We start from the raw sequence: 22,116 nt of genomic DNA, 5'->3' as shown, positions 1-22,116 counted from the left end.
ACAGCACAATGAATTGTCACAAAGGGAACACATTTTTATAAGTACCACTCATTTCAAGAGAAAAAAGCATTACCAGTCCCAGAAGGGCTTCTTGTGCCCCTACCCATCATCTCCTCCTCACTATTCCCCAAATTAGCAAGTGTCCTGTATTTTAAATCACTATACATTGGCTTTCCCTGTTTTTAAGCATTATATAAATAGAATAATGTAGCATATAGGGCTTATTTTACTCAATATTGTTTGAGAGATTCATCCATGCTGTTACATACAGCATTTGTTTCTTATCGATGTTGAAAAGTATTCTGTTATGTAAATAGAACACAATTTATTCCTCCACTCTACTTTAAATGAACATTTAGCTTTTTATCAGTTTCAGACACTTGGAAACAGTGCAGCTTTTTTTGCGTATCTGTTGGAGAGTGTTTGCATACCTTTCAGTTGAGTATATACCTAAGATTGAAATAGCTGGATAATGAGATATATTATTTTCAAATTTAGTAGATAATGCCAAATTCAATTTCCAAAAAAAGCTGTATCAATTTTTATGTCTGCTGGCACTATATAGAGGTTCTACTTATTTCATATCCCTACTAATACTACTTAGATTGTTAGTTTTTTAAGTTTTAGCCTGTTTGGTATGTACTGATTATTTTACATTTGTTTTCTCTAAAGATTAATGAGATTAGAGACCCCTAGACTTTCTTTTTTTTTAATTTTTTTTAAATTTATTTATGATAGTCACAGAGAGGGGGGCGGGGCAGAGACACAGGCAGAAGGAGAAGCAGGCTCCGTGCACCGGGAGCCCGACGTGGGATTCGATCCCGGGTCTCCAGGATCGTGCCCTGGGCCAAAGGCAGGCGCCAAACCGCTGTGCCACCCAGGGATCCCGACCCCTAGACTTTCTACTTTGGAGCTTTGTATAATTTTTCTTGACTTGTACAGTACCACATTATTACAATTACTGTTACTTGTAAAAAGTCTTGATAACCTATGGGCCATTCTTTGAGGGTTTTCTCTTGTTGTTAAGTTCTCATTGGTATTCTTGGCCCTTTGCATTTTCTTGTAAGTTTCCATATGAAATTTAGAATCAGATTGTTGGAAGTGTGTTATATCCATAGATTAAATGTGGAGATTGGAAGTCAAGACAATAATTAGCCCTTTAATCCATGAACATTGGTATATCCTTTCATTTATTTATATTGTCTTTAATTTCTTGCAATAAGGTAGGTCTTTTTGTATGAAGAAGCTACTCTGACATCTTTCGTTTATTATTATATATATTTTGAAGCTACATTTTTAGATGCAGATAAATTGGGATTGTGATAGATTCCTGGGAGCTTGATACCATTTATCTCTGGTAATACTTCTTGACTTAAAAATCTTACTTTGTCTGACAGTTTTCTTTGCTATATATATACTTTTTTTCTTTGCTATATATTTGCATGGTATATTCTTCGCATATGTGCCAGTGTCCCACCCATATTCTTTTAGGTCTCACCACTGATTCTAGTCACAGGCTGGATTTCCAATTGCCTGGGGACTGTGTTGGCTGGACTATGAAAAATTAAAGTGCTAGAGAATTAATATCCTTGATATCCTTAAACCAAATGCAGGTAGGGTAGCTTTTAGCTCAGTTTAGGTAATTTAGCTCTTATTCTAAGGTGGTTTCCAGAATTTTCTAGAGGAATTATGTCCCAGTTATCAGAATAGCAGTTTTCTGGAATGATTTTTTTTTTTTGTCTTCCTTTTCCTGACTCTATTACTCCCTTTCTTCAATTTCATGCAATTACTTATGAAATAAAGTATTTTATTCAAATCTTTGTTTCAGGATTTGTGGATGTTCAAACAAGATATTTTCCATCCCTTTATTTCTGACTTTATTTAAAATGTATCTCAACAGCTTTTGAGTTTGCTTAATTTGACAATTTTAATGTTTTATTTGAAGTAGGTATTTTTTTCCCTTTGCTCATTTTTTTTGTTTCTTAAATTCCACATGTATGTGAGGTCATTGGTATTTGTCTTTCTCTGACAGACTTATTTTATTTAGCATGATACCCTCTAGCTTCATCTATGTTGTTGCAAATGGCAAGATTTCATGGTTTTTTATGGCTGAGTAATATTCCATTGTGTATATTCCATATACACATTGTGTATATTGTGTAATGGAATATTACATTCCATTGATTTATATATATACACCACATCATTATCCATTCATCTGTTAGTGTCCACTTGGGCTCTTTCCATGGTTTGGCTATTGTAAAAATGCTCCTATAAACATCAGGGTGGATGTATCCCTTTCAATTAGTATTTTTATATTTTTTTGGTAAATACTTAGTAGAGTAATTGCTAGATCATAGGGTAGTTCTATTTTTAACTATTTAAGGAACCTCCATACTGTTTTCTGGAGTGGTTGCACCAGTTTGCATTCCCACCAGCAGTGCTAGAGGGTTCTGCTTTCTCCATAACAACAACAACAAAATAAAAACAAAAGAAAGAAAGTGAAAGAGAGAGAGATAGGCAAACCAAGAAACAGGTTCTTAACTATAGAGAACAAATTGATGGTTACCAGAGGGGAGGTGAATTGGGGGGGATGAGTGAAATAGGTGATGGGGATTAAGAAGTATACTTGTGATGAGCACCAGGTGTTTTATGGAAGTGCTGAATCACTATATTGTACACCTGAAACTAATATTACATTGTATGTTAACTAGCTGTAATTTAAATAAAAATTTGAAAAAATGAAGTATATTTTTAAGTATGTGTATATAAGAATTATTGCTATAGTTAGGATTTAAAGCTACTACCTGTTTTAGCATTTTTTTCTTATTTATGTGTCCTCTTTTGTGTTAATCAAAATATTCTTCAGTCTTCTTTTCTGAAGACTTCCTACTATGAAAAGAGATAGGATAGACATTCATTCCTTTCAAAAGGGAAAAATCAGGAGGAAAGGAATGACAAATCTCAGGCAAGTTCAAACTTCGCAAGACAAATTTCATTAGATTTTAAGGTGAAGAACAATGGTTTGATGCTCTGCCCTTTAGGCCCACTTTGATGGCGGCATCCTCACCAGTACTTGTCATTGTTTGCCTTTTTCATGTTAACCATCCTAGTATGTGTGAAGGGGTTCCTCATACCAGTACTTGGTTATTTTTAAAAACTTATATTGATGTACCAAATTTATACAGACTAGTATACAAAATGACCACACTTTTTAAACAAGCACTTAGATATAAAAATAGATTGCTAGCAAAAATTCCACTTTTGTTCTCTATTTCTGTGACTCCAAATGCATGTAATGTCAGATCTGTTTACTATGCACTGTATATTATTTGTGTTTTCTGTTATTTAATTTGTTTTTCAAACTTCAGACTAGATAATTTCTGCTAATCTATTTTTCTGGATAAGGAAATGATAAACTTATCCTTGGCTTAGAACTTAGTTTTAGTTCTAAAATAATATTTTACTCTTTTTCTGAAAAAAAAAAAAAAGATTCCAGTTCTCTGGAGAAATTTTATATTTTATTTTATTTTAATTCTAGAGAAGTTAATGTATAATGTGATATTAGTTTCAGGTGTACAGTATAGTAATTGAACAATTCCATATATTACTGAGTGCTCATCAAGATAATCCTCTGGTGAAATTTTGTATTATTGTCTTCTCTGTTGGAAATATTGACTATAGGTATTTAAAAATCTGTCAGTAACTTGAGTACTGGATCACTTATCGATCTGTTTATATTTTGGGGGGCATATGTTTGGTAATTTGAGAGTTAATGCTGGACATTGTGTTGTTACAGTGGTTCTATATGCATTGCCTTCTTCCAGAGAGGTTCTATCCTATCTGTGATCTTTTACTAGACAGACTAAGTACTGCTTGATCAGTACTAAAATGAACAGAAGTCTATGAAAACTCAGTTTATTTATTCACTCTTACTTCCAGGGTAAAACACTCCAGAGGGCTGTCTGAGAACCGTGGATGGTTATTAGAGACTTTTGTCCTTGGAAGTTCCTAAACTCCAGTTTAAAAGTTTAACATTTTAATGCTGCCTAAAATTCAACTCTGTTTCTCTTTAGTGTTTCTACTTTGCTTCTTTGACTTTCACCTTGGGCGACTTAAAAATTCATTAAAAATTTTTGAGGCTCGGTCTTCTTTCCTTGACTTTCATTCTCTCTGGGATTTTTGTGTTGAGGCTTGAGTTTTTTTTTGCAGCCCCCAGATTGATAATCTTTTTCTCTTTGGGCTGGTGAGATTACCTAATTTTCCTGGCTTTCTACATCTTACTAGCTTCCATTTGTCAGATTCTTAGTCTTTCCCCAATGCCACATATTATCAAATATTAAGTTTGATTCAGAAATGCAGAATATAGAACAATTATACATTTCCCTTCTTTCTGTGATGTGGCCCCTCAATTTTAGCTCCATTGGCTGTTTTCGGATGTCTCCACATAGGTAGATAGGTTAGTTGGTTTCTTTCTCTCCTCTCTTCCTCCCTCCCTCCATTCTTTTCTCCCTCCTTTCCTTTTTTTTCTTTCATTTTATCCAGATGTTTTATTTATTTATTTATTTATTTATTTATTTATTTATTTATTTTTTGGCAGGAACTTAAGCCTATTTCAAGATAATATGTCATAGCTAGAAATTAAAGTCAGTTCCCTCCTTCCCTCATTTTAGTAATATTTATTGGTACCTACTATATGTCAAGCACTATGTTAGGAGCTGGGGAAATTGCATAAAGATTGTACCCAGTATCCAGGTTAAAAAAATAGATTGTTACTGGTACCACAGAACTCCCTGTATACTGTCCCTCATCCTGTCCCACCAAAAGGTAACCATTGTCCTGAATTTTATGTTACCATTCTATTTTTTAGTTTCACATATGCATGTATCCTTAAACAGTACTTTATAAAAGTTTTAGATGTTTTTGAATTTTACAAAATCGAAATCATATAACATATATTCTTTCATTAATTTTTATTCTTAGTACAGCAATTAATATTTTAACAAATGATACTAAAAAAATATCTAAAGATGGACTACTCACAAACAAATAAACATAGATAAAGCCCTTTAGCCATAAATAGGACACAGCACCATATAGAAACTTTGATTTTGCTTTTGTGCTTATGGTTTGTGCTCTGAGAACTAGACCATGACTCTGTTCCTCTTTGTTACTGAAGCAAATAGCATACAATGAAGTTCAGTAAGCAAGAGCTAAAATAAGTCAAGAATGAAAAGAAAATCCCCAGTGGTTATGAGCAGTGGCCACAGGAGACACAGGATGTCAAAGGTAGAACATAGGTGCTTCATAGTAAGTTTGGGATTTAGGGGAGGGCAGTGTTTAATCTTTTTAGTCTTGAGCATATTAAGAACTTGGCTTGCTCAAGCCTTTGGGGTGATTTCTGTTAGGAGGGTCTGGAAAACTGGGCTTGCTCACTCAATAAGATGTAATCCTGACATTTCCCTGAGTCAGTTTCAACCCCCACAAAGCATCTCACCGTGTGTCAGTGTGAAGTTTTGTAAATTTGTAATGTGTCTGTGCCAGATGCTTCATTGTCATCTTTTAGCCCTCTTTTGTGAGAGCTGGCTCTACCAAATGCAACAGGTATTGTCAAAAATTAATAATAGAAAACAATTTCTTTTTAAATTTTAACTGTATCATAATGTGAAATATCCCCTCATTCCTCACCCCTCCCCTGCCCCAGTCCATTATACTTTTTAAACTAGATTCTGGTAGCTAATGAGTAATAGAGACAAAATGTTTTTTTTTTTTTTTTCACCCTGGTGAAATACTGCATTATTTGTTATTCATGAGTTCTTGTTTTCTTGGAAGATTGTTTGATGAAATATGTGGGTGATGTGTACCCTCTCATTGCCTGGAGGCCTTTTAGATTTCCTCAGTTAGGGTATTTTCCTTTTGTTTTTAATAAACTTGCAAATAGTTGTAGAGAAGAGCCACTGGATGATAGTATAACTAAGCTGTTTTAGTACCATGTCTCCCCAGACCCACTCCCAAATTAACAATCAACATTTTACAGTATATCTTCACAAAATACATAGAACGAGTAAAAGGTGGCGGGGGGGGGGGGAGCTGCTGTCTTTTAAACATAGTCTAGAAGACTCAGTTACTCCTGCATCTTGCCGGCATCAGGTCTCTTTTCTTGTGCCTCTGTGTTGTCAATTGCTTTTTGAATAAGGTTCAGCAAATTTAATACAACAGGAAATCCTTACTGGAGTTAGGTAAGTCTTCTGTCCCAGCAGAGCAGAGTCATGTTTTTGCCTATAAAGAAGTGACAGTCTAGATGGCCATGAATGTCCTTGGTTTTCATTGCTATGCTTGCTGAGTTTAGTTTGGGATTAAGCATCTGTGAACTGGTCTCATGATTCTTTTGAGACCTAGAAGGGCTTCTGTTTCAGGAATTCAGGTTGAGAAGAGATACTTCACTTACCTACCCTGAATTGAAGATTCATTTTCTAAGATCTGAGCAAAGGAGCTCTACATTGGTAAGACAGAGGCTTATTTTTAAAATTTGTAGCAGGTATAAGAATTAACTGCATGTCTTAAATATATTTTATACACATATATTTTAAAATTAATAATTTTCACTTGAAGCTAAATGATCCAGCAAACTGATCCGTTTCAATATTGTCCCAAACCAAGAGAAATGGAAAAATAAATGTCTTAGAACAATCAAGATAGATTCCGAAGTGACCAGGTGGTAACATCTATTCTTGTTTATAGAATGCTATTATGTGCCCATATTTTGTGGAGAGTAGTCATTACTCTGAAGCCACACTCCTGGGGTTGAATCCAGGCTCTGTCACTTACTAGCTGGGTGGCTTTGGGCATGCTACTTTAGTGGTCTGTGTCTCAGTATTTTTCATCTTTCATATAGAGATGATAATAGAATTGATATAGGATTACATGTGTTAATACTAGTGCAGGCATTAGAACAGTGCCTGACATAAGGGAAATGATGTGGGAAACAAAGGCAGTGGAAAATATAGATAAAATTAAATGTCCTTATAACCTGCAGCCCATTGACAAATACTTGAGGAAAGCAGAATATAATGTTCTTCCAGGAAACTCCTGTTTCATGTTAATGCCTTGCTAGAGGTAAAAACAACCTTGGTTTAACAATAGTAAGGAGTCTGGTATCCTGCATCTTCTTTAGTATGTGTAGATCCTTTTGAAGTTTCCTTTATCTTTACTTCCTCCAACATACATAATTGCTCCTCAAAATCCTGAGGCAGGAGGCAGAAGAAGGCACCAGGGAATAGCAGCTCTTTCTGCCCATGGGCCTGTCTCCATACTTTAATAAAACCATCATTTTGCACTGAAGATGTCTCAAGAATTCTTTCATGGCAATCGGCTCCAGACCTCACAGAACCTCACATATGTTCATAAACTACATCAGTAAATAGTCAGAAAATATTAACTATTATCTTATTTACTCTTACCTTGTTATTTATTATTACATATACACTTACTTCTCATGCTTGGTGATCTAGTTTCCATGTATATAGGTAATTATAACTATAAATGAAAAGGAAATAGACAATTTTAATAGTATGTTTATGTTTTATACTTAAAATATGACAACTGTTAGTTCAAAATAAAGAAGCAAAAAGGAAAACACATTAAAAAAGCCTAAGAACTCAAAAGGTTTAGCAGTCTTGGTGTTTAGTGTAAGAGAAAATAGCCATAAACCTTCAATAGCTCCAAAGGGCATCAGTGTTTTTCAGAATCATCTCGTACTTAGTGTTCAAAGTAACAACTCTGACTCGGAGAAAATGTTAAATTCTGTCCATGGTGTTCAGTTCAGAGAAGCCTGAAAGTGTTCTGCATTATAAGAAGATGTTAAAACAAAGTTTTTAAAAAAGTATTTAAAGACCCATTTCTGGAGGATTTTGAATTATATCAGTTTTATCATATTTGCATTTTCTTTTTGCCTCTTCCTTCAGGTGGAGCAAAATTAGTTTTTATGAATTATATGTAAATGTGACTAATTTTCAGAATTATATGTAAATATGATCCTTAGACACAAGCCTTGTTTCCATTAAAGACCAAACATACTCAAGTTTAGCCTTTATTTTAGCCATTGCATTGCTCAGTAGTACCTTCATACAAAATCTTCATGACTGTCAAGCTGGCCAGGTTTTGTTTTGCAATTATGTTCACCAGGAATTGAGATGAATTATATGTCTTACCAATTATGTGTTGCAGTGTCTTCTGTAGTGTTTACATATACATTGTTGAGGAAGGAAAGACCATTTTGCTCTAAAGTCTTTTTAAAAATGTTTGATTTTGATATAAAACATGTGACATTAAATTTACCATCTTAACCATTTTTTAAGTGTACACTTCAGTAGATTAGCTCTATTCACATTGTTGCATAACAGATATAGAACTTTGTCATCTTGCAAAACTGAAATACTATATGCTCACTAAATAAGTCCTCAGTTCCCCTTTCAGTCTCTGGCAATTACCATTCTACTTTCTTTTTTGCTATGAATTTAATTACTTTAGAATCACATACAAGTGACTTTATATGGTATTTGTCTTGTTTGATATGGTGACTGGCTTGTTTCACGTAGGATCCTGTCCTCAAGGTTCATCTATGTTTTAGCATGTGACAGGATTTCCTTCTTTTTAAATACTTAATAATAATTCCATTGTATCTATATAGTACATTTCCTTTATCCATTAATGAACATTTGAATTGCTTTTACCTCTTGGCTATGGTGAATAATGCTGCAGTGAACTGGGTATCAAATATTTCTTTAAGACTTGCTTTCAGTTATTTTGGATATATAGCTACAAGTGGGGCTCCTGGATTATATGGAAGTTCTGTTTTTAATTTTTTGAGAAACTTCCATATTGTTTCCATAGTGGCTGCACTATTTTATATTCCCACCAACAGTGCATAAGGATTCTAATTTCTCTACATCCTTACCAATATTTGATAGTGTCCATAATGTGTCCATAATAATGGTTATAGGCTAATACCTCATTGTAGTTTTGATTTGCTTTCTCTAATGGTTAATGAAGTCAAGCATTTTTTCATATGTGTCTTGGTCATTTGTCTATCTTCTTTGGAGAAGTGTCTGTTCAAATTTTTTGCTAATTTTTAAACCAGGTAATTTATTGTTGTTATTGTTGAATTGCAGTTTTTATATATTCTAGGTATTAACCCCCTATCAGGTATGTTGTTTACAAATATTTCCTCTCATTTTATAGGTTGCTCTTCAAACTTGATTGTTTCCTTTAATGCATAGATGTTTTTAAATTTGATGTAGTCCCATTTGCCTATTTTTTGCTTTTGTTGCCTGTGCTTTTGATGTCATATCCAAGAAATCATTCCCGAATCCAATGTCATGAAAGTTTTTCCCATTTCCTTCTGGAAGTTTATGGGTTTAGGCCTGAATTTAGGTCTTTAATCTATTTTGAGTTAATTTTTGTGTGTACTCTAAGGTAAGTGTTCAACTTAATTCTTTTGCATGTGGATATTCAGTTTTCCCAGCATCATTTGTTGAAGAGATTGCATTTTTTTTTTACCCCCATTGCATGGTACTGGAATCCTTGCAAATGTTATTTGATCATTATATTTGAAGGCTTATTTCTGGGCCCTCTACTCTGTGTCTGTGTACCACTTCGCTTTGCTGTTATGCCAATACCACATTGTTTTGATTACTGTAGTTTTGTAAATGTTTTTGAAATTACAAAGTGTGAGACCTGCAAATTTGTCTTCATTTGCAAGATTGCTTTGACTATTTAGGGTTCTAGAGATTCCATATTATTTTTAGGATGGTTTTTCTGTTTCTGATAAAAATGCCATCAGGATTTTAATAGAGATAGCGTTGGGTAGCGTGAGAATTCTAACAGTGTTGTCTTCTAATCCATGTACATGGCTGTCAGTTCATGTATTGGTACACTTAATTTTTTCAGCAAGTTTTGTAGTTTTCAGTTTGGTTAGGTTACTCCTAAGTATTTTATTCTTTTTGAAGCTATTATAAGTGGAACTGTTTTTTAAATGTCATTTCTGGATTGTGATTGTGTATAGAAACTCAATCAATTTTTTTATGTTGCTTCTATATCCTAGAACTTAGCTTAATATGGTTATTAATTCTAACAGGGTTTCTTTATTCTTTTATTTTTGGCAAAATCTTTAGGGTTTTCTACATGTAAGATCATGTCTTCTGCAAACAGATAATTATACTTCTTCCTTTCTTTTTTGAATGCCTTTTATTTATTTTCTAATTACTCTGCCAAGGACTTCCAGTAATCCTGAATGGAAGTGACAGAGGCTTTGCCTTGTTTCTTATCTTAGAGGAAAATCATTCCACATTTCAACATTGGGCAGGATGTTAGCCATAGGCTTTTTATATATGGCCTTTATTATGTGGAGATAGTTTCTTTCTGTTCCTAGTTTGTTGAGTGTTTTTATTACGAAAGGGTGTTGAATTTTGTCAAGTGCTTTCTCTAAATTACTTGAAATGGTCATGTAGTTTTTGTCCTTCATTTTGTCAATATGTTGTATTGTATTGAATGATTTATAAGTTGAATTATCATTGCATTCCAAGAATAAGTTCCACTTGGTTATGGCGTGTAGTCCTTTTAACTGAATTTGGCTTGCAATTTTGTTGAAGATTTTGCTGAAGATTTTCACGTCAATATTAATCAGGAATATTGATACATAGTTTTCTTTTCTTATAGTATCTTTGTCTGATTTGGTATCAGGAAAATGTTGGCTTCATAAAATGAGTTAGGAAGTATTTTCATTTCAATTTTTAGAAGAGTTTGAGGAAAAGTTTGGTGTTAATTTTCCTTTGGCTCTTCGGTAGAATTGCCCATTGAGGCTTTCTGGTCCTGTGCTTTTTTCTCCATTGGGAGGTTTTTGATTCAGTCTTCTTATTAGTTATAAATCTATTCAGAATTTTTATTTCTGTATGACTCAGACTTGATAGACTGTAGGTTTTTAGGAATTTTTTTTAAAGAGTTTATTCATTTATTTGACAGGAAAAGAGAGCACAAGCAGGGAGAGCAGCAGAGGAGCAGCAGAGGGAGAAGCAGACTCCTCACTGAGCAGGGAGCCTAATGTGGGCCTCAGTCCCTGGACCCTGGGATCATGACCTGAGCTGAAGGCAGACACCCAAACAACTGAGCCATTCAAGCATCCCTTTAGGAATCTATTTTGCTTTCAACTCTTGACCACCATCTCTTTCCATGTGGACCTGGATTACTCCCAGGAACACGACTTTGACTGTAGGTTGTCAAGACTATCCTTAGTATATCTCTGCTGATGGCTTAGTAAGTATGGGCATTGTAGTTTCATTAAAGAGGGTATCCAGTCTTGTGAGTAGCTACCTCATTCAGAGGAATACTAAATCTTGACATAAGAAGCTTAATGTTTATCAAAGGCCATCATGGAACAGATACCTCCATGGAGGTTGCTCTTTCCATTTCTACCCTTTGGGACTTCTATGAAGATAAAGTAGAAAGATTTAGGCTTGGGGATCCCTGGGTGGCGCAGCAGTTTAGCGCCTGCTTTTGGCCCAGGGCGCGATCCTGGAGACCCGGGATCGAATCCCACGTCGGGCTCCCGGTGCATGGAGCCTGCTTCTCCCTCTGCCTATGTCTCTGCCTCTCTCTCTCTCTCTGTGACTATCATAAATAAATAAAAAAAAATTAAAAAATAAAAAAAATAAAAATAAAAAAAAGAAAGATTTAGGCTTGAATATCTAAAATGAATGTTTTGAATACCCCAAATGAGTATTTTAAGTGAATATTTTAAATGAATGTTAAATTAGGGTAAGATTCTGAAGACTTTTTCTTGTATTACATGAGGATCTTTTCAAAATTCTAAATCTCTAAAGAGAAAAATTATAGAAAGCAGCTCCTCAATCCAAATATGATCCACCTTAGTTGAGTAGTCATCATATTTTATATAGATTTTTAAAAACTAGTTTGGATACTAAACTAGTTGCCTAATCTTGAAAATGTATAAGTTTGGTTCTGAGGTGGCAGAGTTAGAGTAGCTACAGAATGGTGATGGCAGGTGGAGCAAGAAAGCATGGCAAGTTCATTACAAATTTATGATCATTAATAGAAAAATAAGCCAGGATCACTTTTATACTCTAAGGCAAACATATAAGCAATAGCACATTGAGTTCTATGCAGATCCTACCGTTTCGAAGAATAGCAAGATGCTATTCTTTCATGATATTAACTGACAATGTTTTTTTCTTTTCTTTGAAAATATAATTTAAGGTTAAACAAAAGAATTTGAGGTGACTAATAAGTTATATTACTTTTTCCAAAATAAAATGGGAAACTTTTTTTTATTCTCAAGGGACTTTATATTTGGTCACATTTATCTGATAGGTTTTTCTTAACTCATTTTTATTTCAAATTTAGAGTTAGCTTGTAAAGAGGTATTCTTATTCCAATAAACTTTCAGATCTCTCTTAAACATTTAAAATTTGGGATCCCTGGGTGGCGCAGCGGTTTGGCGCCTGCCTTTGGCCCAGGGCGCGATCCTGGAGACCCGGGATCGAATCCCACATCGGGCTCCCGGTGCATGGAGCCTGCTTCTCCCTCTGCCTATGTCTCTGCCTCTCTCTCTCACTGTGTGCCTATCATAAATAAATAAAAAAAAATAAAAAAAAACATTTAAAATTTTCAACTGAATTACTGTTGTAGTACTGTCATATTATCAGATAATTTAATGCTGTTTTAAGAAATAGCATTAACCTCCAAATTCCAGTGAGGCAGAATATTTAGAGCACACTATTTATTCTTAGTATCTAAGAGAGACTTAGTTTACCTGGATAAACCTATGCTGTGTGAATGTTTACTGAATGTAACTCACAAGAAATTTCACATGCAGTGTCCATAGTATCACAATCTAGTTAATGGGATAATGATACCATACTTTATTACTCTTCTGAGTATCCTTTGTTTCTTCCTTTCTGCCTGACCTTTTAGCTCTAGAGTGTCCTGAGTCTCAACACTTTGGACCTCTGTCCTTTACAGCCTGTAGGCATTCCCTTAGCAATCTGGTCTTACCTGATTTCATGGCTTTACCTATCATCTTTGTGCAAATCAGTCCCAAATTACATAGTCCAGACATCTCTTCTAAACTCTGTACTGTTTTATCAGCCTGCCTATTTGATATCTACAATTAAGTGTTAAATAGCACTTCATACTTAACATTTGCAAAACTGAACTGCTCTTTCGTCCAAGTCTTCTCTACCAGGAACTTTTCCTAGGTCAATGATGGCAGCTCTAGTCTTAAGGTTGCTCAGGCTAAAAAATAACCAGAATAATGTCATCCTTTATTCTTCACTTCCTCTTATATCCCCTATTTAACCTATTAGGATATCTTGGTGTTTCAGTTGTCTTCAAACTATACATGAATTTGACTGAATGATTGTTCATAAAAATTAAAAAAACTAAGGCTCAGAGAAGTTAAGAGAACATCCCAAGTTCACATAGCTAGTTAGTGATAAAGTGATAATTCAAATCCTTATTTTCTGACCGACCACAAATAATATGCTCTATTCATAATACTAGTGCTTCTGCAAAGCAAATGTTATAATTGTTTATAATTTATATAGCTTAGAAATATGATCTGACCTATTGTGTAAATGGATCTTTATAAATAGTATGTGTTATTTCAGTTCGGTTTTCTAGGAATTTTCTAAGCCCAGAGCAGTTATTTCATAAATACTTGCCAACTCAGTTAAATTGATTGGTACTTCTCTCTTCTTGTATATTGCTCTAGATCAGGAACCGTGTTTTCAATTTCAAGGTATAATTAGATATAAATTGTGTATTAGGTAAAAAAAAAGGCTGGGGGATAAGGGTGGAATTAATGAAATAAAATATTCAAGGAGGTCTCTTTGAAAGAGGTTAGACATGTTCTTATTATATCTGTATGAATTTAGGACATATTTTAGCTCTTGCTACCTTATATATAAATGCTATTTCTATTTCTTAGAGTTTTCATGGTATGTAATATTGATCTTGATACCAATCATTAAAGTTTAGATTGTGGAATTATTATTTAAATTATTTAGAGTCTTCTCTTAAGGGCTTCTGTTTTAAGGAGACATTTTATAACTAAAATCCATTAGATTGTAAGATTTTCTAGTTGATTATAATGGAAAAAGTCAAAGGATTAGCATCTTGGTAGAGAGATAGCAGAAAAGTTTCAGTGCTGTCTATTGTCTTGACATAGTCCTGTTTCATTGATGTACTGTTTGTATTTTAATAGAACTTATTCCATGCTTATATCATTTAATGTAGCAGAAATGAAGTATGTTAAGCCAAATTTTATGAGATTCAAGTGGTATCTTTGAAAGAAGCCAAGATTAAACTTTTGAGAGATGTCTGTTATATCTATTTATGTGACATATTTAGAAAGCTGATAATTTTTAAAATTTCTGTACAGGTAGAACACTTATCTGTGAAACAGATTTTAGGTGAAGAGCCCTCAGGATCATTATTATTTTTTTTAATTTATATTTACTTAGGATAGGCACACAGTGAGAGAGAGAGAGACAGAGACACAGGCAGAGAGAGAAGCAGGCTCCATGCACCGGGAGCCCGACGTGGGATTCGATCCCGGATCTCCAGGATCACGCCCTGGGCCAAAGGCAGGCGCTAAACCGCTGCGCCACCCAGGGATCCAGGATCATTATTTTTATCTTTTTTTTTCTCTTCTAAATTTTCACCTTAAAGTTTACTTGTTTTGTTATTTCACCAATTTGTGTTATTTTGTTCCAAGGATGAAAATTTGATGAATATTTAATTCAGAGAAGCAAGTTTCACATCCCAAATTCTGTCCATCTACATACTTTTCTACCTACTTTTTCTGTGATAGAAATATTTAGCATGGAATCTTTTTAAAGACATTCTTATAGGCTTTGGAAATACTTCTTAAAGCAATAAAATGATATTTGAAGCATCAAACCCAAAAGCCATGCTTAGAAATTTAGTCCCTATGGCAACTGAATGAATAAATGAATAAAGTTGTGTGGCGCCTACATCCATGATGGCGTATATTTAGAAAGGAAACTGTAGCTTCTAAAAAAGTATCTGTTGACAAACAAATATAAAATAAGAGTTCAAAAAAGAGACACTTTATTTCTGGAAAATGTGATAGTTCTGTTACCATTTGCAGTGATGGATATCTGTGGGTCTTTATACTGTGAAATAAACTGTGATCAACTCTACCGCTATCTTTTCTTTTTCGTAGTGTATGCCAATTAAAGGCCTAGGATTCGTGCTTGGAGCCTACCAGTGCATTTGCAAAGCAGGATTCTATCATCCTCAAGACTTCTCAGTGAACAGCTTTCAGAGTAAGTGTCCTTCGCTTCTCTACATACATATGAATACACATAATATATACGATTATTAATTATTCAGATTTTCTTTTTACATTGTTGGAGTTATTTGTTTCAATCTCCACTGGTTTGGTAGTCTTTCGTCCCTTAGAATTTTTGTTTTGATTTGTCATCTTTCATGCCCTGGAGTACCACAAAATAATGTGTTTAAGTATGTTTTAGTTTTCAATACGTTTCCTAAAATAATGTTAGCTGTGTAGTAAAATCAGTTGGGATTCAGTTATTGAGAGCTGTTGCTACAGAAATTTCCTAAACCTAATTTTGCTAGTTTGTTTATTAATTAATTAATTAATTTACAAAAAACGATTTTATTTATTTATTCATGAGAGACACAGAGAGAGAGAGAGGCAGAGACACAGGCAGAGGGAGAAGCAGGCTCCATGCAGGGAGCCTGATGTGAGACTCAATCCAGGGTCCCCAGGATCACAGTATGAGCTGAAGGCGGCGCTAAACTGCTGAGCCACTGGAGCTGCCCTATTTATTAATTTATATATTAATTTTCTACACTGCATAAAGAACTATCATAAATTTAACAATTTAAAGAACATACATTTATTATCACACAGTTTTCGTTCATTACCTTTCCAGTCAGAGGTGAGGTTGGCCCTCTGTCTTACCAGGTGACATCTGTGATGCAATGTGATCCGAGGCCTGGGGTCTTCTTCCAAGCTCATTCATGTCAGTATCTCACAGGCTCCTGGGTTTTTTTTTTTTTTTTCCTAGATGTTAGTCAGCTGAAGTTTACTCTGAGCTCCTCTGAGTTGCCTTAAGGCCTATTCATGTGACCCTCTTACTGCATTGCAGCTCACCTCTTCAAAGCTAGCAAAACAATTTCCTCAATCTGGTCAGATTGAACCATATATAACATACTATAATGAGAGTAAGTATCCCACCACTTTATCTGATAATGTAACCTAATCAAAATAGAGACCATCTCATCATATTTACAGATCCACTCACATTCCCGGGGAAGTGATTATACAAGGTATATACTCCAGAATCGAAACTTGGTCATCTGCTATTGTATTCCTACTTCAGAAAATGTCAGTGTTACAATTTGAATATTGATTTTTTTACTTTATCTCTAGAGAATGCAATGTTGCCACACTAGCTTGTAGTCAGCCAATGGATATAATAGCTAAGGAGTATAGTGGTAAAAAAGTTGGTTTCATAGGAAGTTAGGGCTTGAGGTTTACTGAAACTGAGGTACAGGTATCTTTTAGATAGTCATTCACAAATCTTTGCAAGCCTTACTGGTCTTTATAGGAATTTGCATTTTTACTAGGCACAGTTCAAAGGGTACATTGAGATTGAAATCTGAGTTTCTTCCTCTAGGAATTTTGGTAAAATTTGTAGATTTTTGTTTTGTTTTGTTTTCTCCTGGAAAACATTCTTGGAACTGAATCTGTTTACATTTAAGTTATAGGCTCTGGAGATCAGTAACATTTCGCTCTGTCCTCAGTCATATAGTTCAGAGGTCAGCCCTTGTTCTATGAATAATTACAGGTATAATTCTCAAATGGCCTTCAGGCTTCTGTTCGCACAGGCCCTGCCCAACACTTTCCTCTTACTTGAGGGTGGGACCCGTGAATGCAGGGAGGTGGTCACTCCCTGTTTAGGCTGTATTATATAGCAAAGGTGATAGTTTAGTCACCTATGTGATTATGTTGCATTAAAGAAAATTCCTTCCCATCGTAGCTGACCGAAGGGAAATTCTAGTGCTGGCCTTGAAGAAATAAACTACCTTGTTGTGTGAGGGCTGTGTGGCTAAAACCTGAGTGAGCCCTCTGAGAGCTGATAGCAGATCTCACGGGCAGTAACCAAGAAAACATGGACCTTAGTTCTATAACTGCAAGCAACTAAATTTTTCTAAAAGCCTGAATACACATGGAAGGAGATCCTGAGCTCCACATGAGAAGACAGCAGGCCAAAACCTTGATTTCAGTCTAGTAAGACCCTGAGCGGAGAGCTCACTACACTGTGCCCACACTTCTGATCAACAGAAACTGGGAAATAATGAATAGGTATATTAAGCTCCCAAATTTCCAGTAATTTGTTATGTAGCAGTAGAAAACTAATACAATAGTAGTGATGATAACATATTTTCAGAGTAGACATGCTTTTCCTTGTATCTGTGTGTACCAAACCATGGCAATACCAGAGCTACTTTGGCATTCTTCACATTTACGGTCCAGACATAACAGATGATTCAACACTGAAGAATTAAGGGAATAGGTTTTAGCTTATGTTCTGTGAAGGTATTTTGTATCTGGTTTACCCACATTTGTTCTCAGCTCCCACTATGTGACTGAAATAAAACATCTAAATATTTTAGAACCAGAGAATGACTATGCCATTTGCTTATAACACCACCAGGAGAAACTAGTTAACCTTTAACAACTTATCTTTATTTAATTTGCACACTCCTACTTTCTTCCTTATTTTAAAAGCCAATGTTTTTCACTGGACCTACTTTTTCTAAGAAAAGGCGGCTTCTCTGTGTAAATCTAACTCCTGTGTTGTACACACTGCAGTCATGGAAAAGAGGCCACGGTTTTTAGAAAGATGATCTATATTTAGACATTTAGCTGTGATTCAGGTTTGACCTTAGCACTTACTTAATCAGACTTGACCTTCCCCAATGACAGAGCAGAAGGCTAGCTATATGTTATAATTTGAAGTCAGTAAAGTGTTCTTTGACCAAAGCTGTCTTTCCTGATGGCCTGTCAGGTTGCAGGAAAATCCATTATTATTCCCTCCTTGTCCTAAGAGATGATACAGGGATCTGAACAGGAATCCTGTTCATTGTCAGGATTAGTCAATGACTAAGGACTATCCAAACTTTCTTTTGTATTCCTGGTTATTATTAAAACATGTACTGTATTAAACTGTATTAAACATATACTATATTTTAATATAGTCAGTATTTTAATCATAGTATTCAGGTGTTCATGGCACATATTAAATGCTAAAAAATGTTGTTGTATTATGATTGTTATTTGGAAGTTGGTATCTATTCTGCTCATCCCCTTATGTTCTTAAAGGGCTACCCATGACTTAAGGAATGACTGCATATAGCTCTGTACCCTTTGTCAAGGGTAAAGAAGGCATTAGAAACCCCCAAAATGAGATAACATATGTAAACCTGCTAGCATAATACAATGGCATATGATAAATGTTTGTAGGTATAGTTAAATAAGTGATAAAAATCAGTGATGTATGTAAAGAGATAATCCTTAAACATCATTGGTCATTAGCCTTACATTTTATCATATTATAATAACCAACTTTTTAAAACTGGAACTTTTGGAGAATGAATTTGACATGGATGGGACAGTATAACAACCGGTGCTGCATTCAGTAGGGCAGTAGGGAGAAGGCTTGGGAGTTAGAGACAGCAGGAAGAAGTTAGTTGCCTGATTAGGAGAATAGGATACAGAAAACAGAATTTACCTAAAAGATTAAAGTCACTTAATTTACAGTTGTAAATCTAAAATAAGATCTGTAATCCCCACATATATTATTGTCATGTTATCGTATTTGGAGAGAAGAGCTGAGATGTAATGCACATGTGACTTAAAAATCCTGTTAAAATATGAAGTGATTTAAAATCTTTTTTCAGACTAAGACCCACAGTAAACGAGGGCTTGTAAAGACCAACGAGGTATATGCTTAAATGACATGATTTAAAATTGTGCTGACAGCCCAGAGGCTGTGTTCCTGGCATCTCTCTTGAAATTGATGGTCATATGTGAACTAATAGGATCTGACATCTGGATAGTAGCAGGATTTCAGAGTAACCAAGTACTGAGATACTTGGCTTTCTGCAGATGAGGTCCTGTATCAGTCTCTAATACCACCTCCAATTTTAGGACAGATTAATAGAGCTTGAGCATCACAATCTCATTATCGGCATTCTCACCTTCACTATTGGTCTGACTCCAGCCTTGTGGTCTGATTTACTTTTGCTGTATTATAGTTAGTCCTGATCAGTGTTATTCCAGTTTTGGTAGCACAGTTTCCAATGTATTTGTACTTTTGTTTTTGCCTCATTCATTTACCTAGTTTACAGTTTTCATGTCTTCCTTTGTTAGTCCTGCTCTTAGTAAATGGAGTCCAGTACCTCAGTGTGTCTGGAAGATGGGGTGAGTTGCCAATGCCAGTGTCCATGTTCTTGGACTCTCAACTGTTGCATTTATCTGTTAATCTTTGACTATGTTCTTTCCAACTGTTGGGACATACTCCATACCATGTTGGATACCCTGGCTCTTAAATTTCTACCAGAGCTGAATTTCTATCATAGTTTATTTATTTTTTTAATTTTTATTTATTTATGATAGTGAGAGAGAGAGAGAGAGAGAGGCAGAGACACAGGCAGAGGGAGAAGCAGGTTCCATGCACCGGGAGCCCGACGTGGGATTTGATCCCGGGTCTCCAGGATCGGGTCCTGGGCCACAGGCAAGCGCTAAATCACTGCACCACCCAGGGATCCCCTCTATCATAGTTTAGCACAGTAATTAAGAGCATAGTTTTTGGAATAAGACTAACTTGGTTTTGAATCCTGGCTCTACTACTTACTTGGACTCTGCTGTATTTTTTAACTTCCTGAACCTTCACTTATGACATATGTAAAATTGGAATAATATTATAGGCTTTAGAAAATTATTATAAGGATTAAATAATAAATTCAAAGTTCTAATAATGGCAGTTGGCACATTTTAAATGCTCAAAAATATTGTTGTTTTATGATTATTATTTGGAAGTTTGCATCTATTCTTCTTCCCTCTTTCCCCAAGAATCTCCCCACTTTTATTCCCTTCATCTAGTATCTGTTCCACTACCCAGCAGAGGATCATATTCCCATGTCCCAGATTTTTTCTGTTCAGTTTGTCTAAAATGGGTCCTGCTCTCATATATAATATTCAGTCATCCAAAAATCTTCCTTCTTGGGCATCCCTGGGTGGCTCAGCAGTTTAGTGCCTGTCTTTGGCCCAGGGCGTGATCCTGGAGTCCCAGGATTGAGTCCCACATCAGGCTCCCTATATGGAGCCTGCTTCTCCCTCTGCCTGTGTCTCTGCCTCTCTCTCTCTCTGTCTTTCATGAATAAATTAAAAAAAAAAAACCTTAAAACAAACAAAAAAAACCCAAAACCAAAACCAAAAATCTTCCTTCTTTCTACTACCCCCAAATTTACTTCATTAGATTAAAAAAATATTTTTATTACTACTTTTATTTAGTTACATTATTTTAGTACTAATTGGACTAATTTGAGATTTGTTTTTGTAAATAATCATCTTCCTCAAAATATTAAATATAACAACAACAACAACAAAAAACCCTGGCAGGGAAATTGGACTGTCAGCCATTCACATATTAGCTCATTTTAATAGGCAGAATGATGTCCCTTCCTACCCCTCAAAGATGTGCATATTCCCATTTTTACAATCAGTGAGAGTATTACCTCACATGGCAAAACGGACTTTGCTGACATGATTAAGTTACAAACCTTGAGATGAGAAGATTATCCTGGATTCTAATCATATCAGTCCTAAATAATGGAGAACTTTCCTGGCTGTAGTCAGAGACAGAAGTAAGGACGCAAGAAGGGTCAGAGAAATGCTGTATTGTGGGCTTTGAGGTTAGAGGAATAAACCCAGCCAAGGAATGTAGGTGGCCTCAAGAAGCTGGGAAAGGTAAGGAAATGGAATCTTATCTAGATCCTCCAGAAAAAAATATAGCCCTACTGACACCTTGATTTTAGCTAAGTGAGACCCATGTCATACTTCTGACCTATAGAACTGTAAGAATGAATATAGCTATATTATATTTAAGAAGCAATATAAATTTGTGTTGTTTTAAGACACTGAGTTTGTGGGAATTTCTTATAGCAGTGGTAGAAAATTAGTATCCTCAGCTCAATTCCCACTAACTTTCATTCCAGTGTACCATAGCACTTTCTCTAGAGGAAATTGTTCATAATTCCAAATAAGTGATTCAAAACAATTTATAATCTGGTTTGCCTTTGAGTCAAATGTACTTAAATCTTGTCTCCACTTACTAGCAGACTTTGGCAAATTTCTCATACATTCTGAGATTCTCTTTCCATATTCATAAAGCAGGAATGGTACCATCTATTCTTTGCCAAGTGAGGAGTAAATGAGATGAAATATCCCTCAAATGATAGTGATTGTTATATTAATGTGAATATGGAGAATTTAGTCCTATTATTTATAGGATTTACGTATTAGATGTTGTAGGAATTGAATGAATAAAGTATCTAGGCCAAAACTCCATTTGTGTTTAATAATTTTATAAGTCATATCAGAATCTTTTTAAGATCTCAGATGGTATTTTTGTCCAAAGAAGAATACCACTAAAAATGTAGGAGATAGTAGAAAAATGAATATAAGATATATAGGTAAGCATATAGAAATGAAGGGAAAAACTTGAGCTCTTATTTATAGTGAGGAAATACAAATTTTAAAATGCTTGCACTGGGCTTCATTTTGAGCTTATTTTCACAACTAGGCATCCATGATGCAAGTATATGTTGGTATATTAGCTAATCCTGATTTTAAGGTATGCAAATATACATTTATGACCTAACAGTAGGAATCTTTTTGGATAGCAGTCTAAATATAACAATATTCAGCTAACTCTTCTCTCCATGTGGATGGTATAGATATTGAACCAAATGTACACAGAA

At 35.0% G+C, this 22,116-nt stretch overlaps 1 protein-coding gene across 1 annotated transcript in view; it reads left to right on the top strand.

Moving 5' to 3' along the window:
- Positions 1-22,116, top strand: part of GPR158 (G protein-coupled receptor 158) — a 403,385-nt gene that overhangs the window by 177,308 nt on the left and 203,961 nt on the right. Inside the window, exon 3 of the mRNA XM_055332362.1 lies at positions 15,263-15,365. Within this exon, the coding sequence (XP_055188337.1) occupies positions 15,263-15,365 (103 nt within the window). The remainder of the gene's footprint in view (positions 1-15,262; positions 15,366-22,116) is intronic.

This window comes from Nyctereutes procyonoides, unplaced genomic scaffold (assembly GCF_905146905.1).
Source record: "Nyctereutes procyonoides isolate TBG_1078 unplaced genomic scaffold, NYPRO_anot_genome, whole genome shotgun sequence".
Taxonomy (NCBI): Eukaryota; Metazoa; Chordata; class Mammalia; order Carnivora; family Canidae; genus Nyctereutes; species Nyctereutes procyonoides.
Note: the sequence above shows the minus strand (reverse complement) of the source record. Positions and strands in the feature narration are given on the sequence as shown.